Below are 12879 nucleotides of genomic sequence, written 5' to 3'. Positions count from 1 at the left end.
TTTTTTTTTTTTTTTTTTTTTTTTTTTTTTTTTTTTTGCTTCAACTGCTGTTTATTGACACTCAGGTGGGCACTATAGCAACAGGCCTGGAGATGCTACACAGTAGGATGGAGGTGGAGAGTGCAGGGTGTGACTGCAGTGACAGGCCAGCCCTCTTTCTTATGATTTTTGTTTTTGTCTTTTTGAAACAGGCTCCTGGCAAGTTTGATATGCTAGTCTTGAGCTAGCTTTGTAGCCTTGAACTATGGCAGGACCAAATCGATCGTTAGTAAGTCTATGGACCAATTTAAGGAGTCAAGCTCACTATTTCTGCATTCTCTTTCTCCATTATCTCCCTGAATTTGAGCTGGCCTGATTCTGCTGCTGCCTGGGGCTCCTCAGAACCCACAGAAAATTGCTTTGAGCATAAAGCTGAGGAGTTGGAGCTGCTGTTGAGGGGTCGTGATTAATTTGTTATTGTGCTGTGGTATCTCCTTTCTCCCCAGGATTGGCCGCTACACCAGATCGCTGAACACTGAACGCTTCATCTGTGCCAGATGCAAAGGGCATCTGGTCTTGCTGCCATTGTTTCGCAAGGATGGAACCCCCATTGTGCCCTATGTGAGGCCATTTGCCAAATATGTGCAGGAGAATTATAGAGCCGTGTTTAACAGCACGGCAGGAATCAGCCATGGGAATGTGATGAAAAGACTCAGCAAGGATTATTTTGCCAGTAAACAAAAGGCAAATCCTTAAGGTTTGCCTGGAATATAGTTATGTGAGCCAAATCCTTTACTATGGCAAGAAGTTCTAGAAAACTCTATTTCTGTAAGGTTTTAAGTATTGGGGTTTAATGTGTTTTCTGATTTGTTATTATTGATGATTGTTCTTAATAAAGAGTTCTTTTGCTAACCATACAGCTCTTGACAATACCTGAAGCCATTTGGATCTACCTTGGGTTTTAACTTGGAATGAGTCAGAAGAAAAGGATGTTTCTTGGGAGGGAGAGTGGTGAGAACACGAGAATGTTGTCACAACAGAGTCAGCGGCTCGTAGTGAGTACTCTGCCAGCTTGTTATGCCTCCTCGGGTGTGAGGAGCCAGCCTGCTTCATGAATTCCAGCTGCTCATGGATTTGAGTGAAGCATGCAATCATTCAGAAAATAAATGTTGCCATCTCACATTCCAGCTCTCCTGTTCAAGTGCTCGAGCAGACTGCCTGTCTCCGGGAGCTATTGAGGGTGTGGATAGGACCCAACATTGTTTTAGTGTATGTACTCCTGTGGATGCCACAGAAAATGCCCACCAACTTGTGGCTTAGAGCAGCACAGATATTCTATTACATTATAATATTTTAGAGTTTGGAAGGTCAAGAATCTAGGATGAATCACCTAGATTATGATTAAGGTATTGATGCTGGAAAATCCATTTCTTTTCCAGTACCTAGAAGCCTTCCACAGCCCGTTTCATGGTTTCTGTTAGGAATTTTTCCTAATGCGAGCTCTCTGCCAATGCAAAAATCCCAATTAAGCCAAATCACAACAAGCCAAATTAAAAATATCCAGGTTTAATGGGATTCCTGCACTCTCAAGTGGCCACTGGGTGGGTGGGGGGGGCGACCGGGAGGCCGTGAACATGACCACGGTGTGGGGGGGAGAGACCACCAGGGGACCTTCTGGGGAAGCAGTTTAAGTAGACTGGGAGAGTGGTCAAGATTTTGGCAGGCTGTCTTGACACTCCTCCAGGGAGGGGTCAAGGCTTGGAGGGCACAAGGACAGGGCCTCCAAAGATGGAGGCCAGAGACCTGGACTTGAGACTTACAGTTTCTTTGAGCCAAAACATCTTTTTTACTTTCTGTTCACTTCTAGAGACTTGGGGTCCACTTAGAGAATTCTTGTCTGTGTGTGTGTGTGTGTGTGTGTGTGTGTGTGTGCGCGCATGCGCGCGCGCTTGTCTTGCAACACATGTGTACATGTGTATATGCACGTGGAAGCCAGTGACAAACCTTTGGTTTCATTTCCAAGAGCTGTCCACCTTGGTTTTTGAGACAGTGTCTCATGTGGTTGTAGTGCTTTCCAATTCGGCTAGGCTGGCTGACCAGCAAGCTACTGTGTTCTTCCTGTCACCACCCACCCAGGACTGGAGTTATAAGTGCACACCACCATGCTTAACTTTTTATGAGGTTGCTAAGACCAAATTCAGCTCCTTGTACATACATGATTAGTACTTCACAAATTGAGCCCTCTCTCAAGCCCATTATTATCATTATTATTTTTATTATTTATTACTATTTTTGATAGGTCTCATATAGCCTAGGCTGCCCTTGAATTCTTTAAAAAATTTTTATTACATTTATTGTGGGGGAGGGGCCATGTTTGTGTCATAGCACACATATAGAAGTCAGAGGACAAATTTTGGAAGTCAGTTCTCTTCTATTTTGTGGATCCCAGGGATTGAACTCAGATTGTCAGACTTGGTGACAAGTAACTTTATCTGCTTACCCACCTGGCTCAGCTCTGACCTTGGACGCTATGTAGGTCATTAACTCCCAGTTCTGTCTCTGCCTGCCTTCCAAATACTGGGGATTATAGCACGCACCACTATGACCTGCCAAAATCTTATTTTAAAATCAGTTGGGTCACAGATTAGTGACCTCAGTTCCCCTTTGCCATGTTTGTTGGCTTTTTTTTTTTTTTTTTTTTTTTTTTTTTTTTTTTTTTTTTTTTTTTTTTTTTTTTTTTTGAGACGGTGTTTCACTGTGTAGCCCTGACTGGCCTGGAAATTACTAGCTAGATCAGGCTGACTTCAGACTCACAGACATCCTCCTGCTTCTGCCTCTCAAAGCTGAGATTGCAGGTATATACTACCACACCCTTCTGTTTGGTTGTTGAGACAGGACTTTCTTTATGTTACCCCAGGCTAGTCTCAAACCCTCAATGTCTCCCAGGCTAGCTTGGTATTGTTGCTCTTCCTGCCCCAAGTACATGACATGTCCCACCATGCACAGCTAGTCCCTTTTACCACGTGAAGTGACCTGATCACATGTTCCAGTGATTAGAGCATGGATGTCTTGAGGGGTCCAGGTTTTGAGGCCTGCTACAAATAATGCTTATCTTTATCAGTGTACCATTACTGATACTTTAATAAGCAGGATATATTATTTTAACATTTTCCTCTTGCTTTTCATTTTGTAGAAGGATGGAGTAGTCTTTGGAGCACTGAGACTAGATGTGACTGTAGGTATATATAGCGTAGGGCAAACTTCCCAACTAACTGCTTCCGTTCCTTTTCTCCCTGGCTCTAGCATATCTGCAGCTTCAAACAAAGTCCAGCCTGTCACAGAGGGTCATGGCACATCTGTGACTTGACTGGGAGGACTGATGTGCAGTGGGTAGCCCTGTCACCTGCCATTCTGGAAAGCTCTGGTTATTTTTTTCAATTGTTTTTATTGAGCTATATATTTTCCTCCCCTCCCCTCTTTCCCCTCCCCTCCCCTTCAACCCTCTCCCATGGTCCCCATGCTCCCAATTTACTCAGGAGAGTTTGTCTTTTTCTACTTCTCATGTAGATTAAATCTATGTAAGTCTTTCTTGGGGTCTTCATTGTTGTCTAGGTTCTCTGGGATTGTGGTTTGTGGGCTGGTTTTCTTTGCTTTATGTTTAAAAACCACCTATGAGTAATATGATATTTGTCTTTCTGGGTTACCTCGTTCAATATGATCTTTCTTTCTTTTTTTTTTTTTTTTGGATTTTTCGAGACAGGGTTTCTCTGTAGCTTTTTTGGTTCCTGTCCTGGAACTAGCTCTTGTAGACCAGGCTGGTCTCGAACTCACAGAGATCCGCCTGCCTCTGCCTCCCAAGTGCTGGGATTAAAGGCGTGTGCCACCACCGTCGGTCAATACGATGTTTCTAGATCCATCCATTTTCCTGCAAATTTCAAGCTGTCATTATTTTTCCTGCTGTGTAGTACTCCACTGTGTAACTGTACCACATTTTCCTTATCTATTGCTCTGGTTATTTTTTCCACTTCGCTTTAGACATGGAAAATGCTCCTGTTGACCATTTCTTCTTGGTGGCTATGTGCTAACTACTGCTAGCAAACCATGAGGCTCTGTTGCTGGTGTGTGTGTGTGTGTGTGTGTGTGTGTGTACATATGTACACATATGTGAAGGTCAGAGGATCATATTGGGTGTGCTCTATTGCTCTCCACCGTATTTCTTCATGAACCCGGAGCTCATATCTTCCCCCAACTCCAGGCTGGCAGGCAGCCAACCTACCCCACAGTGTTGGGGTTACAGGCACACTTGGTCATGCCCAGCGTTTTCAAAGGTGTTGGTGGCCTGAACTTGGGTCTTCGTGTTTGCTCGGCAAGCATTCTTTCCAACAGAACCATCTCCTCAGCCCCATTTCCCCACCTTTTTCCCAAACCTATTTCTCCCCAGTAAGATCCCGTATTACCCAAATAAGCAATACAAGGTTCTCTGAGTGGCCTATGATCCCATTGCCTTATCCCAGGCTATCCTACAGCCTCATCACCATCAGTCCTGTGTAGCTCTGGCTTGCCTGGAACTTTCTCTATAGACCAGGCTGGCCTTGAATTCATGGAGATCCACCTGCTTCTGACTCCCAAACACTGTTCTGTACCACCACATCTGGCGTAGTTAAACCACTTATCAACTCCCCAAAGCATTGCTGTTTTCAGCCTCTCTGCCTCTGCTGCTGCCCTCTCTTCTGCCTAGAAATAAAACACTCCTTCAGTTTCTTACCCCTGGAGATGCCACTTGCCCCTTGAACCTCCAGGAAGCCACCCCAGACAGCTCTTGCCACCAAGCTCAGTCATGGACTCAGCGTGTGCCACCCCTTTGCTTTGTAGCATAGATTTCTTGGCATTTGTTCATTTTTACTGCGCCTTCCCTGCTGGCCAGAGCTGCTGGGACTCAGGAGTTATGGCTTATTGATGTCTAGTAGCCCCGAAGTGTCCCTAGACTTATTCACTGCCAGCACCCAAGCCCATGAGGGTGTCTAGCAGCTTTACTAAGACAACAGGGGGTCCAGCAGAGGGCACAGCAGAGCCTAGGAGGGCAAAAAGGTAGACTCTAGGTCAGGCAGGATGAGGCAGGAAGTGCACTCCTGAGCCCAGTCAGACCCTGCCCAAATGATGACTGGCAATACACCCTGGTCCTCATTAGCTCGTTTATTGCAAGTTGAAGCAGAGTTTTAGGCATAAAAGTGTGCAGATATTGACATGCCGGGGACCACAGGCACATTCAGTGGCGAGTAAGGGCTGGCCCTCTCCGTGCGTCACCTCTCACTCCCCTCACACAGGGAAGGCTACTATTTGCCAAATTCGAATTCAAAGGGTAGTGGTGCTCCAGGCAGCTAGCTCTGAAATAGCAGGATGGGGCGTGGCAGCTGAGGCAGCTGGGAGAGTGGTTCTCGGGAGGCCTGGAGGTGCTGGGCTGCCAGTGGGTCCCAGCAGCGACGTTCTGTGTGAGTCAGAGCTAGCCCAGCCACAAGGAGGAGAAGAACCTGCATGGGTTAGGACCTGGGTGGCACAGGCTACAGCTTCACTCCAGAGTTACAAGCCCAAGTAGGAGGCCTCTGTCGTTTCAGACCACGATGATTCCCGCCGTGAAGATGATGGCTGACGTTGGAGCCCTCTCTGGTCAGAGCGGCCCAGGCGCATGAGCAGCATCCACATTTGTTCTCTGAACTTCACCCCCACAAAGGCATAGAGCAGTGGGTTGAGGCAGCAGTGCAAGTAGCCCATGCCCGAGGTGACTGACTTGGCTACGTCCACGTGGCTTTCTCGGCCACAGTTTCGGGCCAAAACTCCCAGGTCCATGAGGATATCCACCAACACCACCAGGTGATAGGGGGTCCAGCAGACAGCAAAGGCCACCACCACCACCACCACTAGCCTTATGGCTCGTAAGCGCCTCTGGCCTCTGGAGACCAGCAGCACAGCCAGGATATGGGCATAGCAGTAGGCCATGACTACGAGGGGCAGCAGGAAACCGGCCACCAGCTGCAGGATACGCAGAGCCGTGTGACCCACCTGGGGAAAGTTGTACTGGCAGCGAGTGGCATTGAGGCGCTGATCATAGCTGGCCGACAGGAAGATGAAGTCTGGGAGGGCAAAGAGCAGACAGAGTCCCCAGACAACTACGCAGGTGAGGGCTACGCGTAGCCAGGGGTCCCTGCGGTAGATCTGGGTGGCATGCACTATGCTCAGATAGCGGTCAAAGCTTATGCAGGCCAGCAGGAAGGCCCCTGCGTAGAAGTTGATGTTAAAGAGGGCACCTGCCACTTTGCAGAGGCCAGAGCCAAAAACCCACTGGACAGCAGCGTCTACTGCCCACAGCGGCAGGGTCAATACCAGCAGTGCATCGGCCACAGCCAGGTGGAGCAGGAAGGTGTCTGTGCTGCTCAGGGCAGTGCGCTGGCTCAGTAGCACAGCAGCCACAGCCCCGTTGCCTAGCAGCCCCAGCAAGAAGAGGAGGCTATAGAGGGCTGGCAGGAAGGCTCTGTCAAAGTTCAGACTGAAGTCCTGTGTGCAGGGCGGGGAGTCAAAGACGCTCTCGTTTTCCCCGTAATCATAAAGAGAGGTACTGTTCTCCAGAAGAAAGGCAAAGTCCGAGGCATCTAGCACTTGACGTTCACTAACCTGCCCAAGGAAGGGGAAAGAGGGAAGGGAGGCCGTTCTCTGTAAAGGCCTGGCAACTGTCTTGCCCCTTTGTGCCTTGTCATTTATTCTGATGAGTGTTTCCCTTAGCAATAGCTCTGTCAGGGTCAGACCCTGAGCTGTCGCTTTCTTTCTCCCGGGCCCACTCCTCCTTAACTCCACCTACTGGGACAGTGACTCCTAGTCTCAAAGGCTGGCGACCCCCAGACCCTTTCTGGATGAGCACACAGGCCAGGTGTCCTTTGCAGCAGGAGGAACTTCCTTCTAGGTCTGGAGCCTTCTATTCTCTTTCCCTTCCCTCTTGTGGCTTGTCTGCCTCAATATTGTCGCCACACGGGGATCAAAACCACCTGCCTCCCCAGGTGATCCCTCCCCACTTCATATTCAGGTCCCTGGCCCTCCTTTCCCCTCTCAGCCCTTATCTGGAGACCCCAGCTTCCTGGACTCATGGAAGGCTTTCCTTCAAACCACTGTGCACCCCTACGCACACCATGCACACACGTACACTCCCCGTCCCCTACCCAGAGGCTTGTGTAGCTATGTAGGCACCCACAGGTCTCCTCAGGCTTATTTCAACCTCTTGGGCTCAAGTGAGCTTTCTGTCTCTGCCTCCTAGGTAGCTAGAACAATGTGGGTATACCACTTCCCTGGATAGCCGGAATCCTCTTCACCCTTCACCTCATCCCAAACTGTCCCTGAGCTAGAGATCACCAAGGTTGAGTCTCTCCAATGTGACATTTGCAGGTGAGGCATCCAAGCCACAGAGGCAGGAGACATGCCTGCGGCTAGTGGCCAGGCTGGGTTCCTAAATCCCACTAGTGCACTCATCAGAACCTCTGCATTCCATGTGGCTTCCTCAACTCTCTGGTGCCCCTGCCTGGGCTGCGGGCCAGTCCAGACTTGTCCCTGGCACAGAAGCTTGGCCACTTGGTACTGTAATGTAGCTGAGCTGAGCAGCAGAACTTACCTCGAGGTACATGGTTAGGCTGGCGCTCTGGCTGCGGCTGCTGGGGTCAGGTCGCGTGCTGCCTGCTTCTCTGCTTTGGCACTTGTGGTTGGGAACTTACAGTGAACAGAGGAAGTGAAGAGTTCACGGCTCAGCACAGCCTCTTCCAGAGGGTTATCTATCTACATCAGCCCTCCACCGGGTCCCTCTGCCGCTACTCCTGTGGCCAGGCGAACACATCTGGAAGGAGTTAGCCAGGAACCTCAGACTGCTACCAAGTCTGCAGTTCTGGTCCTTCTCAATACCATGCACCAACAACTAAGCATGTCTAGGAGCAGGCAGGAAGTGTGATTTGATGGCAGTGACTGGAGAGGGGGAGCCCGCCTTCCGAGGGTACCTTCTCCCCAGCAAGTCTGGGACTGGAGGTTCACTAGGACTGGGTTAGAGTGGGGTGTGACGGGAATACTGCTGTCATCACTGCATGGGAAGGGAGGAGGTCTCCAAGGAGCAGGATGCCACCTCTTCCTGATTTGGGGATGGCTGCCTCTGACCTGGCATGGGTGGACACATATAAAACCGTTATGGATTATAATAAGCTGCGTCATCCAGAATGCCCTATAGTGTCCGGATCAGGTGGAGGCGGTCAGAGCACACTCGGGAACTGGGAAATACATGATAACGTAGTGGGTCGCAGCTGGAACTGCGCGGTGCAGACCAGCGGTGCAGCTGACAGGGCTACAGGCTGTCAGAAACATTGGCATTCCATCTGGTGACAGAGCAAGAAAGGCTGGGCCCCAGGGAAGGGTCTGGGGTGGCTGAGTGGGGGAGGCTCTTGGAGGAGAGAGGAGAGGTCTGAAGCCACACAATGGGGAAGTGGAGGGCAGCCCTGGGGCCACGTGCAGGGACTGCTTCTGCATCACGCTTCTCGCTCATTGCTCAACAGCTTAGCCCATGTGCTGGTCGGTCTGGGGTTGTGTCCGCTCTTCCAGACCCATCTCAAAGTGGGTGCTCTGAGAAGGATGTGAGCACTCATAGAATTGTTGGTGTTTTGGTTCCTTAGCGACAGCCTCAGTCTGGCTTTGAACTCACAGCAGTCTTCCTGGCTCAGCCTACGCTGGGACTATTGGTGTGCACCATGGCCCGCAGCATTTGGCAGGAGGGTGGGGTAGTTCACTGTCTTGTAAAAGGATAAACTGATGTATTCATCCAGCTGCAAACAAGTGGCGATCCACATAGCTGTCACGAGGCTAAATGCAGAGGAACCAGTTCCTACATGGTGGAAGAGGCAAGTCAGAGAATAGTGTCTATACTTGGGTACTGGTTGTGTTCATTGTTGAAATCATCACACAAAGCAACAGTCCGCATGCGTCAGTGCTGGGTAATGGAAGCCAGGACTGTAGAATTTTTTTCAGGGTCTTTGTGACACTGGCTGAACTCAACAGGCTAGCCTCAAGCTCAGAGATCCACCTACCCCTGCCTCCTGCGTTCTGGGATTAAAGTTGTGGGCTACCAGGTCTGGCTTAATGTAATTTTTTTTTGAGAAAAGAATGTAGCCCAGGCTAGCTTTGAGTTCATGACCCTCCTTTGTTAGCCTCCTGAGTACCGAGATTACAGGTGTGAGCCACCACACTGTGTTGACAGTTTTCAAGCAAACCGCTCCACCAATTCAGTCCAAGTGTATGGACATGGCATGGCACCTGGCAAGAATCAATGCCCGTTCTCTTCCTGTGGACAGACAAGACACTTCTCTGAACTAGCCTGTCACCGGCAGGGCTCAAGTCAAAGGGAACTGAGGTTGTAGAGGAGGTCATGAGCTGTGTGAATGGAGGGGACTAGGGATTCCTGAGGCCAGGACAGTGAGGATGTATAGGACTCCAGCATTTGATTACCTGTAGGGGCAGAGCAGACAGAAGCCTGGCAAACACCACAAAATCCCTTGTGTGCCCACAAGGACCACAGTTTTCCCATGCCTGTTTGTGATTTACACAGAAGAGAAACATAACTGCAAAGATTATATATTTGTTCTTTCTTTCTTTTTTGCTTTTATTTTTATTTTTATTTTTTTGAGGCAGGGTTTCGCTGCGTATCCCTGGCTGTTCCAGAACTCATTCTATAGACCAGGCTGGCCTCGAACTCACAGAGATCTGCCCGCCTCTGACTCCTGAGAACTGGGATAAAAGGTGTGCGCCTCCACTGCCCCGCTACTTGTTCATTTTCAAGGACTTAGTCTGCCATTGTGTTCCCTGTCCCAGTTTTGGTATTAAAGGGGATTTTTGCTTTATGAAGGAAGTGGTGGTGGAAATAGATGGTCATTTTAGAAATACCTCTGTTGGCAGAAGCTGGCAGTCCAGTGTGCTGGTCTGTGGAAGTGTAAAGGGTCTAGGGAGCCCTGGTCTCCTTCCTGGGCCTCAGTCTCATTTGTCTAGGGGAAGATGATCCTCATCCCAGGGTGCTGGGAGGGATGCCAGACTGACAGTCAGGTGTGGAGAGCCTTCCTTTCTGAGGCCCAACTACCAGGCATCGGGATCAGGCCCTGATAGACCAGCTGGGGCCCTCACTATTCTTGAGAGACCTGCGCACCTGCTGTGCAATGGGCAGAAGACTCAAGTTGTCTGGATTCCAGGCCCCATCCCACTGCTGTGACCTTGGAGAGATCAGAACGAAACCCAGGCAGTGCCCTCAGCAGAGTTGCTCTAAGATTAGCTGAGGTAACCACAGGCTTGCGTAGCTAGGCCTTTAGCGCTGGGCCAAGGGCTTAGTACAGGTCCAGCTGAGAGCTCCACATGAATACCAGAGCCGCCTGGAACCTTCCATACCAAGAGAGCCCATGATAGAGGGTAGTAACTTATGAGGCATGTAAGTGTGGCTTGGGCCAGGGCCAGAGGGCTAGTCCTCCATAAAAGTGGTCCTTGGCCTTGATTGACAGAGGGGGCCCTGCCAGTTCCAGCCAGATTCCCTGGCTGTCCAGCTGAGCGACTCCGGGAAAGCGGTTCATCTTCTGCTTCAGTTTCTTTGTCTGAAGAGTGGGTTTAAGGATAGCATCCATTTGGTGCTATCCTGTGAACTGTACACCCTATGCGTGGAAAGTTTGTGCCAAAGGTGGATGCCCAGTTAGGAGCTCGCTCCTATGCTTCTGGTGCCAAACCAACTCCCAAGCCTCAAAATTGCAGAGCTGGGGGCTTTGTTCATTGTTTGCAGCTTATATAGTCTGGAAGATTCCTGTGTCACAGAACTGAACCAAGCCCTCACCTGGCCCCAAGACTAGGTCAGAGCCAGCTACCTAGCCAAAAGCTCACAGCCTGTGTTCTGGTCTCTGGGCCCTCCCTCTTCTGCAGCAGGGAGGGCCGAGGAGGAAGTTAGTCAGAGCGAAGCTGCCTGGGGCCTCAGCAGTGGTCAAGGTGTGAAATGTGCACCTGGCTCGTCTCTGCCTCCCCTCCCCCTGTTGTTTTTCATTCTTTCACACCTCTGAGCTGTGGTTTGGGGAGCTAGGAGGCTGGGAGATAGACACCCTTGTGCCCAGTCCCTCACAGGAAAGAGGGCCCCTACACTAGGAACAAGGGCCATTTCCTTCTGTCCTCTAGCCTCCTGCTTCACAGCCTCCTGAGGTCCTCATAACAGACCCCTAGCCAAGCTCCCAAAAGCTTCCGAGCAGCCGCAGCTGCCAGCCCCAAGCCTCCATGAGAGTCTGCCTAGGCAAGACCAGAGATTGTTGAAATGTCTGGGCACTTTTCTCTCACACTCCTAGGTCTTGAGGCTTTCTTCCCTTGGCCCCAAATTTCCCAAGGGAAGGAACACTCAAGTCACAAGGAGGCCCAGGGACAAGGCCCAGGGTGGAGTGTGTGCCAGGTCCTTTCCTCTGACCATAGTAGCGCAGGGCCCAGGGACTGCGTGGATCAGGCATTTGGCAGCTGTGCCAAGGCTGATTCTACCTTGGGAGCTAGATGAACCCCAGCACGGTGATATGCGCATGTGACGTTTGTTGATAATTTTCTCTCAGGGGCTGTGCTAAGTGGTTTGCTGTTGTTATTGTGTTAGGTTTGACATAAAGTCTATGTAGCCCAGGCTGGCTTCGCACCACTGTTAGGTCTCAAACCCTGCAAAATGGCACTGATAGTGTCCCCAAATAGCAGTCTGGGTTCAGCTCAGGCTGGACTCTGACAGGGTAAACAGAAGAATTTCTAGTGGGTAGTCAAAAGCTTGGACTCAGCATTCCTCGGAGAACCATTTCTGTTGTCAGGAGGAGCCATTATATCGCCTTCCTCTGGCAACCTTTGCAAATGGGGTGTCTGAGTCCCTGTTACCACACACCTGTAGCTCATGCGAGTCCTTATTACCACACACCTGTAGCACATGTGAGTCCCTGTTATCACACACCTGTAGCTCATGCGAGTCCCTGTTACCACACACCTGTAGCACATGTGAGTCCCTGAAACCACACACCTGTAGCACACGTGAGTCCCTGAAACCACACACCTGTAGCACACGTGAGTCCCTGAAACCACACACCTGTAGCACACGTGATTCCCTATTACCACACATCTGTAGCACATGTGATTCCCTATTACCACACACCTGTAGCACATGTGATTCCTTATTACTACACACCTGTAGCACATGTGATTCCTTATTACCACACACCTGTAGCTCATGTGATTCCCTATTACTACACACCTGTAGCACATGTGATTCCTTATTACCACACACCTGTAGCACACGTGATTCCCTATTACCACACACCTCTAGTACATGTGAGTCCCTATTACCACACACCTGTAGCACACGTGAGTCCCTGAAACCACACACCTGTAGCACACGTGATTCCCTATTACCACATACCTGTAGCATATGTGAGTCCCTATTATCACACACCTGTAGCACACGTGAAAGCCCCATGCTAGCTTCCTGACTCTTCTCATCTCCCCCAAGCTGCTCTAAATTTCTCGGCTGTTCTAGCTTGCACACCTCCCTCCAAGCAGCTACTCACTTTTTATAACTGGCAAGGCTGTCCCCACCTTTTTGCTGCTTTCCCTGTCCCTAAAAGGTAGCCATGTAACTTTGGACCTGCCCCCCTCAACTGCCTTTGGTTATTCTCTTTCCCCAAGAGGTAGCCATGTAGCTTTGGACACCCCCAAATGCCTTTGGCTAGTCTCTTTCCCATGAGAAGTAACCATGGCTGCTTTGGACTTCCTCAAGCACCCTTTCTTTTTCCCACTCATGGAGTGGTTCCGTTCAGTGGTTTCATCGCGTACAACCACCTAGCTGGCTCAAGG

At 50.1% G+C, this 12879-nt stretch overlaps 2 protein-coding genes across 2 annotated transcripts in view; one reads left to right on the top strand and one right to left on the bottom strand.

Annotated features, from left to right (window-relative positions):
• Gcna (germ cell nuclear acidic peptidase) overlaps positions 1 to 969 on the top strand; it is a 7587-nt gene extending 6618 nt beyond the window's left edge. The window contains exon 4 of the mRNA XM_050119694.1: positions 486 to 969. Within this exon, the coding sequence (XP_049975651.1) occupies positions 486 to 735 (250 nt within the window). The 3' untranslated portion in view covers positions 736 to 969. The remainder of the gene's footprint in view (positions 1 to 485) is intronic.
• A 4204-nt stretch (positions 970 to 5173) lies between these two features.
• On the bottom strand, positions 5174 to 7742 carry Cxcr3 (C-X-C motif chemokine receptor 3). The gene is made up of 2 exons (XM_050119654.1): positions 7631 to 7742; positions 5174 to 6645 (listed from the first exon to the last, which is right to left on the bottom strand). The coding sequence occupies exons 1-2, from the start codon at positions 7640 to 7642 to the stop codon at positions 5557 to 5559; spliced, it is 1101 nt and encodes a 366-aa protein (XP_049975611.1). The 5' UTR covers positions 7643 to 7742; the 3' UTR covers positions 5174 to 5556.
• Between the last annotated feature and the right edge of the window lie 5137 nt (positions 7743 to 12879).

This window comes from Alexandromys fortis, unplaced genomic scaffold, assembly GCF_014885135.2.
Source record: "Alexandromys fortis isolate MF-2015 unplaced genomic scaffold, M_Fortis_MF-2015_v1.1 scaffold_155, whole genome shotgun sequence".
Lineage (NCBI taxonomy): Eukaryota > Metazoa > Chordata > Mammalia > Rodentia > Cricetidae > Alexandromys > Alexandromys fortis.
The sequence above is the reverse complement of the archived record's forward strand: the minus strand, read 5'-3'. Positions and strand labels throughout refer to the sequence as shown.